The sequence below is a fragment of the Pan troglodytes genome, chromosome 11 (assembly GCF_028858775.2).
Source record: "Pan troglodytes isolate AG18354 chromosome 11, NHGRI_mPanTro3-v2.0_pri, whole genome shotgun sequence".
In the NCBI taxonomy this organism is placed as follows: domain Eukaryota; kingdom Metazoa; phylum Chordata; class Mammalia; order Primates; family Hominidae; genus Pan; species Pan troglodytes.
In genome coordinates, this window is record NC_072409.2 from 50,876,486 (window position 1) to 50,900,142 (window position 23,657).

The window sequence follows — 23,657 nt, forward strand, 5'->3', positions numbered from 1 at the left end:
GAGTGGAGTTATGGGTGATTTTTCTCATGTTTCCAAAATTTAGATAATGAATTATGTTGCTTGTATAATTTGTAAAAGTTAAGCTAACATATTTATATACTTATTCATGTATGAAAATTTGTCATTGTCAGAAAACACTTATTAACTAAAACTCATGACAGAGATTTGAGTTAGTGCAGTGATGGGTGATTTCTCATTTTTCTAAAATTTAGATAATGAATTATGTTGCTTGTATAATTTGTTAAAGTTAAGCTAACATATTTATATACTTATTCATGTGAGTTCCTCTTCTGAAACGTTAACTGAAATAATTTCATAGATTGAATCCCTGCCTTCCAGAGGATTATATATTTACAACTTCTACCTTTATTATTTCAACATGTTTGTTTTTAAATATGACAGACTGCTAATTAAGGCCACATGAAATCTTCTGAGTCCTCAATCCTTAAAACTATAGCATAATACTATAATAAACAAAATCCAAACACACAAGACTACAAAAACAAAAAAGAAAAAACAAAACCCTCTTCTCTTACACTTTTTGAGGATGCAACAAAATGGTCCATCTTACAGAACCATAAGAGATCACTCAAACATAGCAAAGATAATGCATTTAATGTAGATATTTAAAAAGTGAGTCTTTTACATTTTTCCCAAGTTTTTATTACCTTATCCAGCTCACAAACTGTATTGCCAAACAATGCAATGCTTAACAAAGCAACTATTTAGAAAAACCTCAGATAAGGACAAATGATTAATTTGCAGAAGGTTCCATGAAATGAAAAAATAATCCTGAGTCATTTTGGCTGATTGTGTTGTTTTTACTAACTACATAAGAATCCACCTATCTACCTCTTCAGAGAACATTTATTAACAATGTATTTTAAAGAAACTGCACTCAAAATGATTCATAGTCATATTCAACTATTATTAGGCAATGGAAATTATGTGTATGAAAAGTGTTCATTTGTAAGTGATAAGCACTGAAACTCAGACATAGGCCCATTAAGGAGGCTATTATAATTTTGTTTTTGTGTGAAGGTCTCCTTCTTGCCTTTTCTCCTCTACTGTGGTAAGAGCAATTTTCTTATCAGATCATGTTTTAGACATTCTTAAGCAGAACTATCACAGCCCCAACCAAGAATTACATGTTGTTTTGCACATAAATGTGAAACTTTAAGTAGCATTTTTATATGTTCTTTTATTTTAGCATTCTCTAACTTGCTCTATACAACAATGTCCCGTATTTTAAATCCCTACTTATTAAAATAATTCTTATAAAATTTCCACAAACTTCATTGCAAAAGCAATAAAAATTTGTTTTCTAATGTCACCCATGCAGTCTATAGTACGCTAATTAACGGTAAAAAGACATGTTACCTATGAGCCAAGTTACCAGAACATCTATTTATGATCGTGATGCCATTTCATGCATGTCCATGAACTCTGTCCTGGGGAGTGTGAGGCATGCATGTGGGCATCCCATTGCTGAAGGCCCAGTGAGGGGTTCCATATTGACTCCAAAGCCACACAGATCTGGGCAATGGCAAAGGCATTAATCTCGGACTCAGACAGACTTGAGTTTCCCCTTCTCACTGGCCGTTTGTCTTTAGGTAACTGAGCCACTCAGCCACAGCTTCTTCATCCTTAAAATGGGAATGATCTTTCCTACCTCAGAGGGTTTGGTGAGCCTTCCGTAAGTCACTGAGTGTAAGCCAACCAGTACCATAGGTACTTGGTAAATACTGATTTCTCTTACAAAGCAGAGACCATACATAGGAAAAGCGAGCCAGAATCCCTATGGCACAGGACAGCTCTGGTAAGGTAAGGAATGATGTGCATGCTGGTTACAGTGTCACACTGAAATGCTGACCACAGGGTCAGGGATGCCTGGCTCACAGCATGACTTTATTCCTTACTCTGTGTCACTGTCAGCAAATCCCTCAATTTCCTCATCTGTAAAATGGGCATGATGGCATCAGCCTCTTAGGGATGTTGTGATGATTCAGAGATGATCTATAAGAAGCAATGCTAAACACTGACACTGTCTGACCTGTCTTCAGTACTCAGGAAATGTTACCTATTATTGTTCATACGGAATTTCCCACCTTAGAAAACTCAGTATTAATCTTTCACTGCTAATCTGGGATTAAATTGAGCTAAATCATTATGAAGTCCTAAAGGTACAGATTAGTAGGAAACTTTGCTGACCCTTAGGAAAAACCCTGTAAGCTATTTTTATCTAAATAAGTCCCTGACTTTTTCTCATCAGAACCGAGGGTTTATAATGCCTGCTGCTGTCATTAAATTCAGGGTATAAAACAATCTGAGGATTTCTATTTCTTGAAAAATGTATTTTGATTCTGTGTTGCTATCAATACCATTTTCAAGATGAACAAAGGCACTCACTGATCTGAGACCCAAACAAACAGGAAAAACATAAATAGGCATGGCCTATACAGACATGTGATAGACACAGAACAGGAAAACATGCATCACATTGGGTAATGGTAATGGCTGTACAAGTCACCATAATATCTGTTGCTATATAATACATAAATAGTAGTTCATGAAAACGTATCTTTGAGAAGTTCTACCTCTTCTTAATTGTCGTCTTCAGTTTGAAAATAAGTCTCACATTTCCTCCTCTGCATTTCTCCATTGGTTGATTAGAGTGTTTTTTTCTGAAAGCCACATGATGCTTCTAGTTGGACAGAGTCTAAACTACAACAGCCTATAAAGTCTTTCTCCATCTTTTTTTTTTTTTTTTTGAGACAGAGTCTTGCTCTGTTGCCCAAGCTGGAGTGGAACGGCACCATCTCCACTCAGCGCAACCTTTGCCTCCCTGGTTCAAGCAATTCTCATGCCTCAGCCTACCGAACAACTGGGATTACAGGCACACACCACCACATCCAGCTAATTTTTTGTATTTTCAGTAGAGACAGGGTTTCGTCATGTTGGCGAGGCTGGTCTCAAACTCCTGGTCTCAAGGGATCTGCCCGCCTTGGCCTCCCAAAGTGCTGGTGTTACAGGTGTGAGCCACCATGCCAGGCCCTCCATCATTCTTTAAAGTGCTGACAGAAGAACCACTTACACTCGGTTTGGACATAAACTACATAGGAACACATAAGCCTTTCCCACCAGTGGAATAAAAGTAGGAACCAATATCCAATTTTTATTAAAAAGATGTTCTATTGAATGTTGCAATTTTGTATTTTCTAAGAATGGTTTTGATAATGTGTACAGAATCAATAATATTACTGTTTGAGGAATCTGAAGTATTTTCATAAAAATGTGATAAAGTACAAGAATGTTCCTGATAATTATTTCAAATTACTTTCATTCCTGTGTGAGGCTTAGATTGGTAAGAAAAACTCAGAACATATTTCTGTGGTGTGTATGTCACAGTCCAAATGAACTCGGGGAAAGAGAAAACAGTTTGGTGTGAGTTTGCTAATTCAAAAATTATAGGTCAAGTATATGTCAGCCCTAAAAGTTAAAAGATAATTAGATGCAGGTTCCCTTAAGAGACAGGTAAGTGAGCAACTACGTTGTAGTATGATGTATATAATAATGGAATTATTTACTGTAGTCACACTGATAAGCCTATTATCAGTTATAATTATTTATCTTGGCAGACTGATTTCACAGCTTTCAGGAAAAGGTTACCTAGTAGTTCCCCTTTACTCACAGGGGATCCATTCCAAAACCCCCAGTGGATGCTTCAAACCATGGAAAGTACTGAACACTGTATCTACTATGGTTGTTCCTATATATACATACCTGTGATGAAGTTTAATTTATAAATTAGACATGGTAAGAGATTAACAACAGGCCAGGCACGGCGGCTCATGCTGGTAACCTCAGCACTTTGGGAGGCTGAGGCGAGAGGATTACCTGAGGTTGGGAGTTCGAGACCAGCCTGGCCAACATGGCAAAACGCCATCTCTACTAAAAATAACAAAAATTAGCCAGGCATGGTGGCACATGCCTGTAATCCCAGCTACTCAAGGGGCTGAGGCAGGAGAATCACTTGGGCGCGGGAGGCGGAGGCTGCAGTGAACTGAGATGGTGCCACTGTATTCCAGCCTGGATGACAGAACGAGACTCTGTCTCAAAAAAAAAAAAAAAAAAGAGATTAACAACAATAATTAGCAATAAATACAACAATTATAACAATATACTGTAATAAAAGTCATGAGAATGTGGTCTCTCTCTCTCTCTCTCAAAATATCTTCTACCACATATCTTCGCAACCTCAGTAAATAATTTTTTTTCTTTCCTTAAGTCGAGAACTTCCACCTTCTCACTTAAAGGAAGCACTTGACAGCTTCTTTTTGGCACATCCGAATTGCCGGCATCACTACTCTCGGGCTTTGGGGCCATTAAGAAGTAAAATAAGGGCTCCTTGAACACAAGCACTACTAGACTATGACAATTATTGACACGCAGAGGGCTCCTGAGTGGCTAACAGGCAGGGAGTGCAGACGGTCAGCGAATGTAGACAGACATCGTGAATAGCTGGACAAAGGATGCTTCTACTCTCGGATGGCACGAGACAACAGGAGATTTCATTGCTCTCCTCAGAAAGGTACAAAATTTGGCCGGGCCCGGTGGCTTATGCCTGTAATCTCAGCACTTTGGGAGACCGAGGTGGGCAGATCACCTGAGGTCAGGAGTTCAAGACCAGCCTGGCCAACATGGTTAAACCCCATCTCTACTAAAAACACAAAAATTAGCCAGATGTGGTGGCAGGCACCCGTAATCCCAGCTACTTGGGAGGCTGAGGCAGGAGAATCGCTTGAACTTGGAAGGCAGAGGTTGCAGTGAGCCGAGATCGTACCACTGTACTCTAGCCTGGGTGACAGAGCGAGACTCTGTCTCCAAAAAAAAAAAAAAAAAAAAAAAGTGAGAAATTTAAAACTTATAAATTGTGTATTTCTGGAATTTTCCATTTAACATTTTCATATCGAGGTTAAATGTGGGTAACTTTAAGCTCAGAAAGCGACACCAAGGATAAGAGAGGACTACTGTACTTAGCTTTCACAATCACATAAAACCCATGTCTTAAACTACACATCCGTACATCTTAAACTTCAGTAATTGCTTTAATATAATACAATTCTTATCACTTTCAGAAGACTTAATTTAAGCTAACATACAAAGAGTTTTCATAAAGTCTACGTATATAAGATATATGTAGCATCCATATGTTTATACATAATATATGTAGTACATATATTTTTATATATATAGGCTTTTATGAAAACTCTTTGTATGTTAGCGATAAAATTAATCTTAAATTAGTTTTAATTTAATTTTATATTTTAAACTATATATGTTTAAATATAAATAAAATATTTTAAGATATATTTTAAATATATAAAATCCAGTGGGGCTGTTTAGCAGATCTCTTAGCATCCAAATAAACTTACTGTCTAACAAACACAAAGATTCATCACAGCCAATGACACAAAAACACTTAATTTTTAAAACTCAATAAATTTTTTAAAAGCCAATAGTTTATAAAGCTTAATAATTCATTATGGTTTTGTAATTCCATTTTTTAAGTTACAAGTAACATTTAATGTCAAGCAGATGAGGTTTTGTTTTTTAATCTGTTACAATTTTCTTTTTCATATGCGGGCAATTCCTATGGAATCAGCCAACAAGAAAACAGCTGGGCAGAAAGTCATTCCCATAAATACTGGGTCTCACTTATTTCAGTATTTTAAAAGAACTGTTCAAATTTTTGTTCTAACAACCTGTCTCAAAGACAAATGAACCGTGTTATTGAAGATTTCAGTGGACTTCAGTTAAAGGCCTTTCAAAGTGAAAAAATAATAGAATCTTAAGGCGAATGGAAGGATATAGCTTTTATGTATATAACATGAGCACAGATCTGCAAAATAAACCAAAATAGACATCTACACACACTCGGACATCTACAGATATGCTTGGGAAATGACTGAATATTTACAATGATTTTCTCTGGGAGTGGAATTTTTGGTGATTTTTTTTCTTCCCAGTTCCCCACCTCCAATGGCCATTATTACTTTGATAATTAAGGGGAAAAAACTTTCTTTAAGAATAAATGGACTCCAAGAGGGCAAACCCCCAAGTCATTCTTTAGTGCCATTATTTGGCTCAATTATTAGACTATACTTCAGTGGGAAATTAACATCTTAAATTTCCTCTGAAAAGATTCCAACTATTGTCCTGGTGAATTCATTTAAACAATGGCATTGAGATTGTAGCTTTAACTTTAATTAGAATCCTTTTGACCTTAAAGTAAAAATGGGAAGATACTGAAGTCTTCAAGCCATCTGCTGAGTTACAAAGCATTTTGGGCCAGTAAAACAACTGTAATCCCTAAGGGATTTTGGATAAAAAGCTGGCAGCCACTACTTTTGTAAATGAGAGCACACTGTGACTCCTCTCAAACCCCCGCTTGCCTCGGGCCCTGCTATCTGATGTTTATAGCTTTAGGGGCTTGATTTTATGAGGATATTCCTTCCTGGGCCTCAGAACCAATCTGGTCCTTACCAAGATTTTCTTCTAACTTCACAGCTGCACACTTCACACCATCTGCTGCTTCCAGAAATCCTTCTCCATTAAGAACAGATGATAAGAAATGCATCCTCGCTGGCATTCTCCAATGCTCCTGCAGACACACTAACGCGCATACACAGATCATATCATATATGCCACATACATATATCTACACTTACCATGTATGCCGCACACACTACACATCTACACACATGCCAGATACTCCAGACATGCACACCATATTCCACATACACCATGTATGTCACATACCACACACATGCACATCCCATCCAAACTACACATACAAAATACACAAGTATACATACACATACCACATTCACAACACACCACACACAAAACCCCACACCATACCCAGAAACATCTCCCCATACACCCAGCCCATCAAGCAGAGCTGGCTGACTGCATACACACTATGTGATGGGGGATACTGATGCACTACAGAGGACCTCCAAAACACATGAAAACCTCATAGGGGCTGGATGCGGTGGCTCACGCCTGTAATCCCAGCACTTTGGGAGGCCAAGGCAGGAGGATAACGAGGGCAGGAGTTCGAGACAAGCCTGGCCAACAAAGTGAAACCCTGGCTCTACTAAAAATACAAAAAATTAGCCAGGCGTGGTGGCAGGCGCCTGTAATCCCAGCTACTTGGGAGGCTGAGGAAGGAGAATCGCTTGAACCTAGGAGGCAGAGCTGCAGTGAGCCAAGGTCAGGCCATTGCACTCCAGACTGGGCGACTGTGTGAGACTCCATCTCAAGAAAAAAAAAAAAAAAGAAAACCTCATGTCTCCAATATCGACTTTTTCAAGGTAAAATTTAATCTAAAACAACTATTACTGCTCTGATGGTACAACTAACACCACTACTCCACTAGAAAAATATAAAATAATCAGGTTAATTAAAGTTCTTCCCCATTGTTGAATTTTGAATAAATTTATTGTTACTGTGCCTATTCAAGACAACAAAGAATTTAAATAAGAATAAAATATTCTCAAAGAGAATATAATTTGCCCTAAAGGCAAATAACATAGGAAAAGTAGCTATAAATACGCAAAAGAAACAAGATAATCCTAGTAAAATTTGAGTCTGACATGGGTAGGGGTGGTGGGGTAAATCAACTCCCTGATTTATTTATTTATGCAATAACAAATAAAGCACTTAAATCAGTATTTTAAGTGCTTTAATTTTTATTGTGTTATTTATTGGTTAAGTTAAAATTATTATTCCCCAAAAGATTTTTACAATTCCCACATGACTTGCAGATTTTTTAACTAATTGTCAAAATCTTAGGCTCTTGGCTTTCAAAATCAGTATAGACAGATAAGAGCTTTAAGTATTTTGCATTTCCCCAGAGGAAAAAGTCAGCATCATAAACCACACGGGTCACATGCTCACGCACATGGTGTCTTAAAAACACCTTCACTTGCAGATAGGCACCAAGACTTACACCTTCTACCCTCGCCCATCCTGAGAACATGTTTGGGAGCTCTCTGCGCTTTGTGGGTCCAAGAACAAACCAGAAAACCCAGACATCTCACACTAGTACCTCTGCTACATGTCCTTAACCCAGAGGCTGTAGCTTTAGGGAAGGGGCTGCTTTGGGGACACCAAACTGCTCCTGAGCTCCTAGAGCATGCAAGGGCTGTTTTGAGCAATATACTAACCTAGAAAACAAGAAAGAACATAAATGAATCAGCTGGCAAGCCCCACTTCACTTGGGAGGCGGAAGAAGCATGGGGACAGGTATAAATGACCCTCTTTGAAAAATCAAGTATCATTCTGTTTCTCACTACCAAGGTAACAGTCTGCTGTGGAAATTTCAGAAAACCGGTGAGCAAATGAAAAATAAAAAGCACCCAGATGTAATCCTCTGCCCAAAGATAAGCACCATGGGCCTTCCGGTTTACATCTGTGTCACCTTTTCTTCCCCTCTTACATACAAACATATTAAGTTGCCTTAACTCTGTGTCTTGGGGGAAGGATATTACTATACCATTGCCTACTTTATTTAAAATAATATATATTTATTTAATGATTTTGCAAAGAATTTATTTAGAAAGTTTATGAATCGCCATAATCTAAGATATCTTGAATTATGTTCCTATGATAAAGAGAAATAAAATACTGGTGGGCTATATATTTAGGTTAAGTAGGGCAGAGACTAAACTTTCTTGGAGAAAAAAAAATCACATTTATAGACAGTATTACATTAAAGGAACATTATATATTTGATATCAAAGGAGACCTTCACACATGAGAACCCCAAATTAGGATCCCATACAGACCAAGTTTCAAATGTTCAGCTGTTTTTTAATCACACTCAAAGCTTAGCAGGGCTTATAATTTTTATGTAATTCAATATCAAAAGACAGATTAGTTTCCCATAAAATACTAGAATTAAACACTAAAATAAATCTAAAAAACACTAGTGTGATAGAGCATGCTCATAAGCATCTCTGTGCTGATTTTCTGCTTGATGATGCCTGGAGAACAGTAATCCCCCCATCCTTAAAGAGAACGAAAGGGGGGCTAATGGAAATGCAGTTCTCAAGCCAGAGGTGACACCAGAAACAGGGGCCATTAAAATAGACAGAGCTTGGCAGGATTTGCCTGGGGCTAGAAACACACAGAAAACAGAAAAATGGATGGTCTCTGTGTTATCTGTGTATCCATTTCCACCACGGGCTTCAAGAAACTAAGAACTGATGGTGAGGATTTCTCCTTTAATCTTCTGAATAACGCTTTCCAGAAAGTGCTCTTCCTATTGATAAACACATTTGCACACATCAAATCAATTACAGAAAATAAATCAAGAATCGGACACGGTGGCTCATCCCTGTAATCCCAGCACTTTAGGAGGCCCAGGCAGGCAGATCACCTGAGGTCAGGAGTTCGAGACCAGCCTGGCCAACATGGCAAAACCCCGTCTCTACTAAAAATACAAAAATTAGCCAGGCGTGGTGGCACGTGCCTATAATCACAGCTACTTGGGAGGCTGAGGCAGGAGAATTGCTTGAACCTGGGAGGCGGAGGTTGCAGTGAGCCCAGATCGCGCCACTACACTCCAGTCTGGGTGACAGAGCGAGACTCCATATCAAAAAAAAAAAAAAAAGAAAAGAAATCAAGAAAGGACAGCTCACACTTTAAAAATAAGGGTATCTAACAGGAAAGCATTTAAACCATTCACTCTACCTGTCCCGACAGCGCTTACCTAACAAGAACACTGCAGATGCATAAAATGATTTTTGCTGATCCTCAGGTTGGAAATGGAATCCCAACTAAGGCATCCTACTAATAACTCAAAATAAACTCAATGGAAAGTAAACATCTATGAAGTATCTGCCTAGGAATCAGCATTGTATGTAGGGCCTTCGAAGATCCAATGAAATGTCCAGTGTGGTACCCCTGCCCTTGAGAGCAATGATTGGGAGAGGCAGAAATTGTCAATTTCAAAATTGTCAAGTCAAACCAATTGGAACAGCATGGCAGCGTTTAAAAAAAAAAAAAAACTGTCAAAATGAGCCAACTGCATTTTGGCCATATGTGTGGCATATCGCACATTGCACATATACTGAAAAGTATGCCTAATGTTTACCATGCATTTTTTCCTAAGAATTCATGGCAGCTTGCAAAATTAAAAAGAAAAAATCCCAAGAAGTTGGAATAATAATTCCCACAGGATCACAGTCTAAGAAAAGTGTTTTTAAAATTGCAAAGCATTATGCAAATGTATAATTAAATGGGCCTAAAGGACAGGAACCTGAGAACTGCTGTTAGAAAATGAGTGGACACAGCCAGGTGCAGTGGCTCACGCCTGTAATCCTAGCACTCTGGGAGGCCATGGTGGGCGGATCACCTGAGGTCAGGGGTTTGAGACCAGCCTGGCCAACATGGCGAAACCCCGTCTCAACTCAAAATACAAAAATTAGCCAGGCGTGGAGGCATATGCCTGTAATCCCAGATATTCGGAAGGCTGAGGCAGGAGAATCGCTTAAGCCAGAGAGGCGGAGGTTGCAGTGAGCCCAGATCACGCCACTGCACTCCAGCCTGGGTGACAGAGTGAGACTCCATCTCAAAAAGGGCAGGGCAGGGCAGAGCAGGAAAAGAAAAGGAGTGGACACATGGACCAATTAGAAATTGTTCCTATCATAAAAAATTTCTTTGACTGTCAAAAGGTTCCTCACTGGTCCTTCAGGTAGCAGGTTGCCTACGTCTTTCAAAGCTCCAGGAGCCTTCTCTGCTCATCTCTGCTCCCCAGTGGTGGCTAGCACCCCACAGGAGCAGGTGCCTTCCAGCCTGAGTTGGCCTGAGGTCTTGGACCTGTGCACCTGGCTGGTGCTGCCTGTGAACACATGAACACTCCTTCTCCTGCCCCTGGATGCGGTCTGAGAGAACACAAATGTGTTGCAAAAGTTAAAGGTGTCAAAGACTTCAGCATCTTTACTTTCACAATACTGGTCTGGTGCCTAAGCACTGGTAAATGTAGTTCTCCCAACAGTTTCTCAAAGACTGCATTACTTTATGGACAATTTCATTCTTTTATTTTTACATATAGATATGCATACATATCCACACACACGCATGTGTATATATATTTTATGTGCATGTACACAAAATTTACAATGTGTGTGTGTGCATATACAGGCACACATATTTTTTTAAGCCAGGCCTTAATTACATTATATCATTCTGCTTGTTCCCATCTGCTTTTAACTCCCACCTTTTATTCCATTCAGGAAATGAAAATATTCCACACCCTTCAGACTATGCCTAATTAACAGTGGAAATAAAAGCAACCTATTGTTGAAATGTACTAACATCTGCAACTTATTCTGAAATACATCAAAACTGAGATGGACAGATGATTGTACAGAGAGGCGATAAAGGAAATGTGGCAAAATGTTAGTAATTACAGACTCTGGGTGGAGGGCAAATTGGTGTTCCCTGTACAGTTCTACCAACTTCTCTGTATATTTAAAAATTTTCATAATAAAATGTTGGAAGAAAAGAGGGAGAGGTTAGAAGAGGAGACATGAGGCTTTTTCTTCTCTCAAAGCATCAGCTGGCTCTATTATGAATGCCTGGCTCCATGTATTCAACAGTTTACACATTTCTTCCATTGTCTAGCATTTTCAGTTTTGCATAGGGGGTATAAAAATGCTATCAAAATAAGAATTGTTACATTATAATATACATGAAATGAATACATTTTAGGTTTTAGAATTTTCTTAAAAAACATAGGATAAAGGCACAACATGCCTACCCTAATGATATAAACCAGGGGTCAGCAAACTTTCTGCAAAAGGTTAGAGGATAAATATTCTCAGGTTTGAGTGCCACATGGTCTCTGTCACCATGACTCAACTCTGCCATTGCTGTGCAAAAGCAACCAGAGACCAAACAAATGGGCATGGGTGTGTTCCAGTAAAACTTTATTTATGAATACTAAAATCTGAATCTCATATCATTTTCACGTGGCACAAAATATTGTTCTTTTTAAAAATCTTTTCCAATCATTTAAAAATGTAAAAACAATTCTTAGCAGAAGGACTCTATAAAAACACAGTGGGCCAGATTTGGCCTTAGAGTTACAGTTTACTAACCCTTGAAGTAAACCATAGGGCCTTGGCAATGTGTGGCACCAGTTAATCATGGCACTGTGTGATTGCCAACATGAGGAAATCAAAGAGTGGCATTAATGCCAATTTGGCCAGAAAGAAGAGATCGAGCCTAGCTTAGCACTAAGGCCTGTTCAGGAACGTGTTTGTTAGTAATGATGATGCCTCTTAAAAGGCAAAACCAAGAGTCAGGCCCATAAGCATTAAGCATTTCCTAGAATACATTAATATCAGCCCAGGGGGCACATGGAGGGAAAACTACTGCACAATAAGGAGGCCCTTGGGGATTTCTCTGAACTCATCCCCACCTCTCAGACTTGCCTCTCTTCCTGCATTCCAATATTCTCTAATATTCTGTGGACATTCCTTTATGTTCACAGGAAACAATAAGACACAATAGTTGAACTTTCAGGCAACCAGCTTTTTAAGCTATGTACAATAGACAGCACCTGTATGAAATCCTGGGCATAATTCTGGTTGTGACAGTTCAATGCCCTACACTGGGGAGAGGACTGTTTTTTCTCAGCATTACACTGAAGTGACAGCTCCTCTGCCTTTTTCTACTCATCCTCAGGTCAATATTGCAGCACAGGTTTGCACCAGTCTGAGACACGCCAGTCTTTGCTGTGCAGTGAATGCCCTCTTACCCCCAACTTCTCCCTTCACCACCTACAAAGGCTTCAGATGGACTCACTGTCCTAACTATTCTTCTTTCTATTTATTCTGGTTCCCCAAATTACAAAGTATACTCTACGAAGAAAACACAGGAAAGCCCCAAGGGAAAAATCACGTCCATTTTCAAATATTGTTTCTTCTTTGAATGACCAGGCCGGAGGCTGGTGGCACCAGTAATGAACTCCAGCCAGCTACTGGCAGTGAACATCGGGTATGGATAGACCAGCCCTCTAGTCAGAGGGGACTCACGCACAAGCTATGACCCACACTGCAGTGGAAACGAAAAGCTCGCTGAGCCCACTGCGTGCAACAATGCAATGATCAGAGCATTTTATCCTTAAATAATATTTTTGACCTAGATCTCTCCCCCTAGCCCCTTCTCACTCCAGAGAAGGAATTAGATAGATACTTTAAAATATATCCATGCTTCCACTTGACTATCCAAAGGGTAAGCATTTCCTAAATTCACTGGTCTCTGTTTTTAAAAGGCCTGATGCTAATGCTCGACTCACAGCTGCTCCATCCCCCTGGGAAAGGAAGTTACTTAAAATCTCCTTTGAAGAAGAGACCTGCATGAATATGGAGAGGTCACTGGTCTGGCCCCAATGACTACCTTTGTTCCAGTGAGGATGACCTTCAAAGGGCCCTTGGGGGTTTCTTTGGATGTTTGTTCCCACCTGCGACAAGGAGGCTCCCCTCTGTGCATCCCTCATGTGGCTCCAGCACATGAAACCCCTATGTCACAAAGGGAAATCGGCTCAGTCTGTCCCATAATGTCAGAATTCCCTAGATGGTGGGGTTTAAAAATTAAATAGCAGGTCTCTCTTTTTAAAGAACCAACTTCATATTCCTCAAACAGAAAGAAATTATTCTGAAATTTCTGAAGAAGTACAGTGGATAAAAGAACTTTTCATCCATTATTAAATCTAAAAGGGAGTGCATGGGACTGCATATTAACTTCCTCTTCCAATTTCAAAACGGGTTAAGGAAAGTAGACTTAAGATTTGACCCTTGGAGACACTGAGGTTGTTAATGTGCTTAATATAAATTCCCCTTACAAAACAGACTTGAAATTAACTTGCACATTTAAAATCAAGCTACCCTACAGAGGGCTAGATGTAGGAACTGGTAATACAGCCTGTGTTGGTTAGGCAGTGTCTTCGAGATTAATACTAAAAGTTACAAGATCTCTCAACTGCTTCCCCAGGACTTCTGACGACCAAATCAAAGTGGCAGGCTCAGGGTCAGCTTATTCCTCACATTCTGGAAAATATTCTAAGTTACCGTGAGCGGAATAATAACAATAGAACATAATGGGAACCATATAAGTTCTCACTGGGGAAAAGAGAGGGGCAAGATTAGGCTGTGCTTTTTCCATTCCAAATCCCAGAAGGGGAAAGCCTAAATAATAAAAACAGGACTGCGTTGAGGACTTAGGCACATTCTCTCATTTCGTCTGCACAGATATCTAAGGAAGTTCTCATTATCTTAATGAGGAAGCAGGGGTTCTGAGACGCTTGGGCGGGCGGCATTAGGGAAGTTAGGGAGGCATCAGCTCCTCCTCTGCACCAAGCATTCTTATGAATCCCAAATTTAAAGGCCCAGAGGTGAGTAGGAGGAAATTTAGAGCAGATGACCACAGAACAACAGAACAGGTCTGACCTGCTCTAGGGGCAGGTGACAGGGACTCGCCTCCTGGCATTCTCCCAGCCTAGCCTGAGCCCCTTGGGTCTGGTGGCTTCTTTGCTCCAGGCAGCCTCAATGCAGTCAAGGGTCCTTGCAGATAAAGGCATGTCCACTGCATTCCACGTACTGTTAAAGCTCTGTCCCCTCCTGTGCAACCTGGGCCTTCCCTCCACCTTTGCAGCCAAGAAATAAACACAAACTGATAATCCAAAGACTGTGCCATGCATCCCCCAGAGCATGTGGTATACACTCCATAACTTTTCACTGAGCATCTACTATGTGTCAGGCACTGTTGTAGACGCTCAGGATAAAACAGACACCAAATCTCCTCAAAGAGTCACAGAATAAATGATACCCTTAATTTTTAATTTAAAAGATAAATTAGTAAGATTACGTTAGAAATACCTTAGAAACTACTAGGTACTAGTGTTACTGGCAGCGAATCTGTATGGGTCTGCAGCAACCTCAATTCTTTTCTCCTCAAAAGAAAGAATTCGACCAAGGGGTCCTGAGGCAGAAGAGACTGAGGCAAGTTTTAGAGCAGGAGTGAAAGCTTATTAAAAAGCGCTAGAGCAGAAATGAAAGGAAGTAAAGTACACTTGGAAGAGGGCCCAGGAGGCGACTTGAGAGATCAAGTACGCAGTTTAACATTTTGACTTGGGGTTTTACATGTTGTCATACTTCTGGGGTCTTGTGCCCCTTCTCCCCTGATTCTTCCCTTGGGGTGGCTGTCTGCATGCTCAGTGGCCTGCCAGCACCTGGGAGGTGAGCACACACAGTGTGTTTACTGGAGTCATATACATGGCTCCCTTGAAGCATTCTTCCCTTACCAGTCGAATGTCCCTGGAAGGTCATATACCAGGGTATATAGTGCGGCAGAAAATGGGGTATGGTGTGAGGTTGGAGGTGATTTTTTTTTTTTTTTTTTTTGTTGAGACGGAGTCTTGCTCTGTCACCCAGGCTGGAGTGCAGTGGCGCGATCTTGGTTCACTGCAACCTCCGCCTCCTGGGTTCAAGAAATTCTCCTGCCTCAGCCTCCCGAGTAGCTGGGAGTACAGGTGCACACCGCCACACCCGGCTAGTTTTTTTGTATTTTTAGTAGACATGGGGTTTCACCATGTTGCCCAGGCCTGAGCTCAGGAGTTGGAGGTGATTTTTATAGGGAGGTCAGTTTGGCTTCACTGAGAAAGTGACATCTGAACAAATGCTGCAGAAGATGAAAGTTAGCTTTGTGGCTCTCTGGAGCAAGAGCATTCCAGGAAGAGGGATTAGAAAAGGCACGGTAGGCCGGGCGTGGTGGCTCACGCCTGTAATCCTAGCACTTTGGGAGGCCGAGGCGGGTGGATCACCTGAGGTCAGGAGCTCGAGACCAGCCTGGCCAACATGGCGAAACCCCATCTCTGCTAAAAATACAACAATTAGCTGGGAGTGGTGATGTGCACCTTTAATCCCAGCTACTCGGGAGGCTGAGGCAGGAGAATCACTTGAACCCAGGAGGTGGAGGTTGCAGTGAGCTGAGACGTCACCATTGCACTCCAGCCTGGGCAACAAGAGAGAAATTTTGTCTCAAAAAAAAAAAAAAAAGAAAGAAAGAAAGAAAAGAAAACGCACTGTAACAATAAGCTTCCAAATGGGTAAGACATCAAGGTGCTTACGCACACTCAAGTTCTCTCAAGTCTGATTCACATCAGCAAGTGTTTAAAGTATGCTGCTCTCTCACAGTACATTAGTATCAGTGTCAATGCAAGTGGCTTGGTGCACAGAATTCAAACTACCTATATGTGTATTGGTGTATGAAATATCATGGGATGCATGTGTGCAATCAAAAGGTTTCTGAAATTTAATTTTCCATTTCAAAGTCAGTAGAAAGGAGGATTAATGACTTCGGCATTTTGGTCAGCAAACAATTGTTCGCAGACAAGGTCTCAGCCATAAGATTGCTTCCCATCCTAGGATTTTCTCCTGGCTTAACGTGTGTGCTTCGAAGAAGTATTTTAAATGTCACTTGCAAAAAGAGGAGGATGTGAAATAAACACCTGGGAATAGTCCCAATAATCTGGCCAGTAACAGTTCAGAAAGAAGCTCAGTGTTTGGAAACTGTCCAAAGAAAACATTAGGCTTGTGTTTTGACATATTTGTTAATGGAAGACAATTTTGCACACACACCTATTTAAGTGATGTTTAAAGGCTTTAGGGATCTTTTGCCAGCTCACCTTCCCGATAGACCTAGATGCAGAGAGCATCTAATTCCAGGAACGGACCTCACCTCAGCAGGAGCAAGCTCTATTTTGTGCTCTGCTGGAGCCAGCGTGGCCAGCCCTGGCATTCCCTGTACAGCGCATGGTCATCCGTGTAAGGCCGGTGAGTAACAATGGAAGCAGAAACGTTACCGTGGCATGGAGTTGCTGTTTCTAGACTTGCAGACCCAGCAGGCCGCAAAGACTATTGGGCCTGAGAGGAAGGAATCAGTGTCAGAGAGCCAAGAGGCCCATCTCCTCCAAGCCCCTCAACCTAGAGCAGAGGATCTGAAGGCAAGCGATTAGCCCAAGGACGTACAATGCTCAAGGGCACATAAGTCAAGGGCAAAAGCAGAGTGTCTTCAATGCCACCCTTGGGTGGTTTTACAGTCACTAGGAGACCAACACCTAAAGAGGCAGAATGAATCTCTACACCAGGCTTTGCTCTTACAGAATGTTTATGGAATTTTGTTTCCATCAGCTAAATAATCACAATTAACAATGTCATGGGTCCTTCACCTTCAGGTGTCCTCTTTCACAGTCAAAGGCCCTGGGCAACTGGTTCTTTCTTCCCCTTCCTTCTTGGCCCCCACTGCTAATGGGAAGAAATTCTGTCTTACAATCCTCCAACTGTTTTTGAAGTAGAAACAGCATATGGGGATGGTTATGTTTGGGTTCTGAGTTTTCAGAGAAGTCCTTATAACATATCTAATTGGCATCAACATCAAAGAAGGTATGTTGTTCACCAGAGAGAGGAGAGAATAACCAAGGATGGCTGAATGGTTAGCTGTCAATCAGACTTGGGCAGGGCGACACCACCACTACCATCTCATTACCATAAAGGACCACTCAGTACACAATTATACAGGATGACTTGGGGGATGCTGCCCAAACACCTTTGCCCTCAAAAAAAAACACCAAATATACCTGGTTAGAATCACAATGATTCTCTAGAAAGCTTTCCATAGACTAGTGGAGGGAAATAGAATACCAGGAAGACATTGGAAAAATCCAAATGTCATTCAGTTGGTGAGTGAATAGACTGTAGCATATTCATACAACAGAAAACTCAGAAATAAAAAAGAGATGAACTATTAACATAGACAGCAATGTGGATGAATTACAAATGTGTGATGCTAGCCAAACTTAAAAGGTATATATGCCATGATTCTATTTCTGTGTCTGTCTTGAAAAGGAGACACTGCAAGTACAGAAAACTGACGGTGGTTGCCAGATGAAGGGAGGTGGGGAGCATTAACTCTAATACACACATGGAAATTTAGGGGATTATGAACTATTATACGTACTGATTGCAGTAGTAGTTCCATGACTATGCATTTGTTAAAACTCAGAATTGCATATTAAAAGGTGTGAATGTTACTGAACACAAACTATACCTTTTTTCCTTCTGGTTTTTTTTTTTTTAATTGTAGAGACAGGGTCTTGCTACATTGCCCAGGCTGGGGCTGAATTCCTGGCTGTAAGCGATCCTCTTGCCTCAGTCTCCCAAAGTGCTAGGATTACAGGCATGAGAAACCACTCCTGGCATATAAATTATACCCTTAAAAGGAGCCAAAAAATCTAGTAGAAATCAGTAAAAGAGCAAAACCCAACAAAAATTTTAAATATTTACTGTTTCTTGGTAAATTTAATATTTTAAAAACAAACTTAAAGGGATACTCGATCTGCAGGCCTATAGCTCAACTGACTATTAAGCCTGGTCATGAGCTTCAGAGCAACTGAGCCCTCACCCCAGGCAGAAGGCAAGAGGGAGGGGAAATTAAGCTCCTCAGACATTCAGCACCTGCCCCATGCTGGGTGCGAGGAGCTGGGAGCGGCCACAGTGCCAGGTCTGAGAGAGCTCACAAGTGGGAAGAGAGAGGAAAACATGGTGGAGGTGGAACCGAGGCCCTCAGCCCTAACAGGGCTGCTCTGACCAAAAGAACCGCCTCAGGTTCTTTTTGGAAACTGACATTTTGGCCTTCATTTATTCAACGCATTTTTTGTTGTTGTTGTTGTTTCAAATGTTTATTTTATACACAAAGAACTATCACGGTTTTTCATTGAGTAGATGCCTTGGATAATCCTTTGAAGGAAGATCATTTAGTCCAACTTAATGAAACCGATATCCTTCACGTACTGACGGAAACACTGGCGGCACATATTGAGGCCATATTTCCGGATCAGACCATGCCGGTTGTTTGAACAGATGCAACAAGAGCGAGAACCCTGGCCGAATTTTCGCGGGTGGCTCCAGTACAGCTGCTGGTGACCCATCCTGCTCTCAGGAGTGCAACGACGTAAAAGGAAGAAGCTCTATTCAACGCATTTTTTAGGTGAAAAACAGACGCAGAAAGTTCTGGTACTCATCCAAACACACAGGAAGACACAGTCTTCCACCCAACTGTTTGCACAGGGTCATCCACAGGCTCCTGAGGGGTACAAGGGACCCCAGGGAGACCTCAGGGTGCACTGTTCACACTGTTCGGTTTTTGTTTCTGTTTTTAATCTTTTTATTTCCATAGGTTATTGGGGAACAGGTGGTGTTCAGTTACATGAGCAAGTTCTTTAGTGGGGATCTGTGAAATTTTGGTGCATCCATCACCCGAGCAGTAAACAATGCACCCCATTTGTAGTCTTTTATTTCTCACCCCCTTCCCACCCTTTCCCTCTAAGTCCCCAAAGTCTATTGTGTCATTCTTATGCCTTTGCATCCTCATAGCTTAGCTCCCACTTATGAGTGAGAACATACAATATTTAGTTTTCCATTCTTGAGTTACTTCACTTAGAATCATTGTCTCCAATCTCATCAGTTTACTGCAATTGCCATTAATTCATTCCTTTTTAGGGCCGAGTAGTATTCTATCATGTATATATACCATAGTTTCTTTATCCACTTTTTGATTGATGGGCATTTGGATTGGTTCCACATTTTTGCAATTGCGAATTGTGCTGCTGTAAACATGCGCATTCACACTGTTTGGGGTGTGAAAAGACCTGGCTGGTGTCTCCTGGGATTCTGCGAGGAGGTGGTTCTGGCAAGAAACCCACCCCGGCTCTACTGTTAGGCTCTGAGAAAGAGGAAGTTCAAGGGCTCAAGCGTGTGCTTCCCAACTTTCCACGTCAGCTTAGGGAACACACAGAACTGATCTCTATGTCCCCTGCAGCCTGAGGGAACCACCTGAGGGCCCTGAGGGTGAGGGGGGTCCCAGACCCAGCATGGCTGGCATACAAGGGGTGCTCCCTGACTCTCAGGTCCAGCTGTGGGAGGAGAGATGCAGTGGGCCCAGAGACCTGAGGAACAGTTCCAAGGTCAGGGCATGCTGGAATGTGCAGGGCCTTTGGGCCAAGAGAAACAGGCACCCCTTCCCCCAGGGAGAGGCCCAGAGCATCAGTGGACTCCAGCCCCTCCTCTTTAAGAACCTCTATCGGGGCACAAATGGCTCATCCACCAGGAACGCCTTATCCAAGACACTAACTTGCCTCTCATGGGCTGTACCTGTTTCATCCACCTCGCTGAGTAGAGATACTGCAGACCATCTTTCAACGTGTTTAGACAGTGCACTCACTAGCATGCCTGTGATTCTGAATATAGCAAACATAAACACCGTAAGGCTTGTATTTTCCTAGAGTGGGATTTCATCAGTCTAGCTCAAGCTTCATTTCTGAAGCTCTTCACTCCCCAGCTCACAAGAGCTCCTGGAAACAGCAGCTTTGCTGATTCCCTACAGCTACCAACAGTGCAGGAAATCTCCCTGGTTGAATCCAGCCCGCCCTCAAACCATGTTTTGATGAGCAAATGGTAACTGAGGGACTCCAGAAAAACTACGCCTGGAGCCATACTTCACACTTCACACGAAAATAAATTCCAGGCAAATCACAGACTTAAACATACATAATAAGCCATCAAAGTACTAGAAGAAATTATGAGAGAATATTTTTAAAATGAATTTAAAGTGGGCTGGACACGGTGGCTCACACCTGTAATCCCAACACTTTGGGAGGTCAAGGTAGGCAGATCGCTTGAGCCCAAGAGTTTGAGACCAGCCTCAGCAACATGGCAAAACCTCTTCTCTACAATAAATTTTTAAAAAATCAGTTGGGTGTTGTGGCTCGTTTCTATGGTCCCAGCTACTCAGGAGGCTGAGGTGGAAAGATCTTTTGAGCCCAGGAGGTCGAGGCTGCAGTGAGCCATGATTGTGCCACTGCACTCCAGCCTGGGCAACAGAATGAGACCCTGTCTCAAAACAAATAAACTCAGAGCGGTAAGGGCCTTTCTAACTGTGATACAAAACCCATAAAAGATTAAACGAATTTGATAAATCCGACTATTTTAAAAAATATAGCTGTCTGGGACGGTGAAAGACTTCTGGAGATGGATAGTGGTGATGGCTGCACAACCAATGTGAATGGACTTAACGCCACTGAATGTGCACTTAAAAATAGTTAAAATGACAAGTTTCACATTTTATCACAACACAAAAGAATATAATCATGGGGAGAAAAGTACCAGAAACAATGCCAAAAGACAAATGACAACCTAGAGAAAAGATGTGCAAATCATAACATGAACATAAAGCTATTTAATATATAAAGAGCTCCTACAAATTAATAAAAGTCTACAAACCTAGAGAAAAATGGGCAAAGAGTATGAATAGAAAGTTCAAAGCAGAGACAAATAGTTCTTAAACATACTTGAAAACATGCTTACACTTATTCATACTTAAAAACTGATGAAACTACACTTATCAAAGTGGCAAGAATCAAGCAGCTGTGAGACAGGGAAAGAAGCCAGCCAGCTTTCTCTTGTAGTTGGGCTGAAAACTGACTTACGGTCTATGAAGAGTAACTTGGTAACACCTACAAGAATGACAGATGCATGTTCTCTTTCATCCAGCAATTCCACTTCTAGGAATTTACCTACAGATAGCTTCAACATTTTATACAACAGCAATCATTGCAGAATTGCTTATAATAGAAAAATTAGAAAAGAATCCTAAAAGTTCACAGATAGAAAGGGTTAAATAAATGACAGTAAATCATAGAGAAGAAAAAGGCATTTCTTCCTATGTAGTAATGGAATGATTTTCAAGATATGCTATGAGGTGAAAAAACAAAAAAGCCAAAGGCAGAACAATGTGTATAACATGCTACGATTTCAGTAAAAACATGAAAAAATTTATGTTTATTGTCTTAAATACACATAGAATATATATGGAATGATCTCAAGACTCACTAGAAGGAACTAGTCACTGGAGGGCAAGATACTGTCTTTGACTTTCGAACTGTGTGAATGTATTACATATTTCATTTTAAAAGATGTAAAGGGACCTGTCTGAGAACAAAAATATAACTCTTGTTCTCCATAACTGGCCATTCTAGTTAAGTATTGTTGGTGACTACTGTCTTAGTCCATTTTCTGTTGCAGAATGGGCAATTTATAAATAAAAGCAATTTATTCAGCTCGTGGTCCTGGAGGCTGGGAAGTCCAAGAGCATGGCACTGGCACCTGGTGAGCATCTTCTTGCTACATCAAAACGTGGCAGAGGGCATCGCATGGTAAGAGGGCAAGAAAATGCTCACTAACTATGCTTGGGCCTCTCTTCCTCTTATAAAGCCACCAGTGGCGCTCCCACAATAACGCATTAATCCATTAGCCCTTTCATCCATTAACCCACGTATGAATTAATCCATTCACGAAGGCTCTGCCTTCCCAATCACCTCTTAAAAGCCTCACCTCTCAACACTGCCACACTGGAGATTAAGTTTGAACATGAGTTTTGAGGGGATAAATATTCAAACCAAAGCAACTACCATAAGTCATCAAACTGCTAGATAAGAAGGTCTTCTCTTTCCTAAGTGATGGGTAATAAAATTGCCAAAAGATTGGATAAAGCTGGAAAAAAAGTACACCGAATGAGATGTCATCCTTCTCCTCTTCTTTGTACCACAGTGCCCCAGTGCTGACATCCTAGCGGAAGGCAGGACATGGCAGCTGAGTTCTGACAGTGGAGACGGTCTCTGGTGCCCCTCCTTTCCTGTGATTCTTCAATGCCCACCCTGGACCTTGTCCTCATGGGATAAGAACTTGGGTCCCATGGACTGGCTCCTGGTCCCAGCTTTGAAACCTCATTCATCCATCTCACCAATATTCACTGAATCTCTAATCATACATTCAGCACCTCCCTGGGTCTGGGGCTAAAGACTGAATAAGACAGACAAGCACCTGCCTTTCCAGACCTTAACAATGGAGCTAGTGATGTGCTCCAGCCTGCCTGTGCTGGCTCACAAGAGACAACTGTTCATTTTTCAGGAATTTCATGACCTGGTTGCTAAACACAGACACCCTTAGGTGATACAGAATCCAACAATGCTTCAACCCCTGCAACAACACCAAAAGCTTAAAACATAGCTAGCACTATTGCAATCAGCAGTGCTGAAGCCAAAATGAAGCTCAGCTTAAGGAATATAATTTGTACAAGGTGAGAAATAGTCTAACAGTAGATCACATATTAGATTTAATGGTAATAAATTTACTAGGTAAAAAACTAGTGAATTGGAATGCAACTCTGTCAAACCATTGTCAGTCATAGGTTGGCCACAGTAAAAATCAATAAAAGCATTCTGTGAGCCTACATTGGCTGAATGGAATTTATAATAAAGAGTGCACATAGTTTGTTATTAGTTGTAAATTGTGTTATATACCCTTTGTATCAGTACATGTATAGATATATGTGCATGTATATTTATACTGAGTATATATATATACCTATGTATGTACGCACACAGGTATGTATGTATACACACACAAACATTTCAATTCACCAGTGCATTGAACTCTGCTGCCTCAAGCTTAACTTCTTTGAGCTCT

At 41.0% G+C, this 23,657-nt stretch overlaps 2 protein-coding genes across 11 annotated transcripts in view; both read right to left on the reverse strand.

Moving 5' to 3' along the window:
• DAPK1 (death associated protein kinase 1) overlaps nt 1–23,657 on the reverse strand; it is a 207,534-nt gene that overhangs the window by 160,738 nt on the left and 23,139 nt on the right. For 2 of the 10 annotated variants that reach the window (XM_063787720.1, XM_063787719.1), the window contains exon 3: nt 6,547–6,675. The exons of the other annotated variants lie outside the window; for them this stretch is intronic. The gene's annotated coding sequence lies outside the window, so the exon portion shown is untranslated. The remainder of the gene's footprint in view (nt 1–6,546; nt 6,676–23,657) is intronic. 10 annotated transcript variants of the gene reach the window in all.
• LOC129135959 (small ribosomal subunit protein uS14-like) lies at nt 18,779–19,166 on the reverse strand. Its single transcript, XM_054658212.2, has one exon. The coding sequence runs from the start codon at nt 19,061–19,063 to the stop codon at nt 18,890–18,892; it is 174 nt and encodes a 57-aa protein (XP_054514187.1). The 5' UTR covers nt 19,064–19,166; the 3' UTR covers nt 18,779–18,889.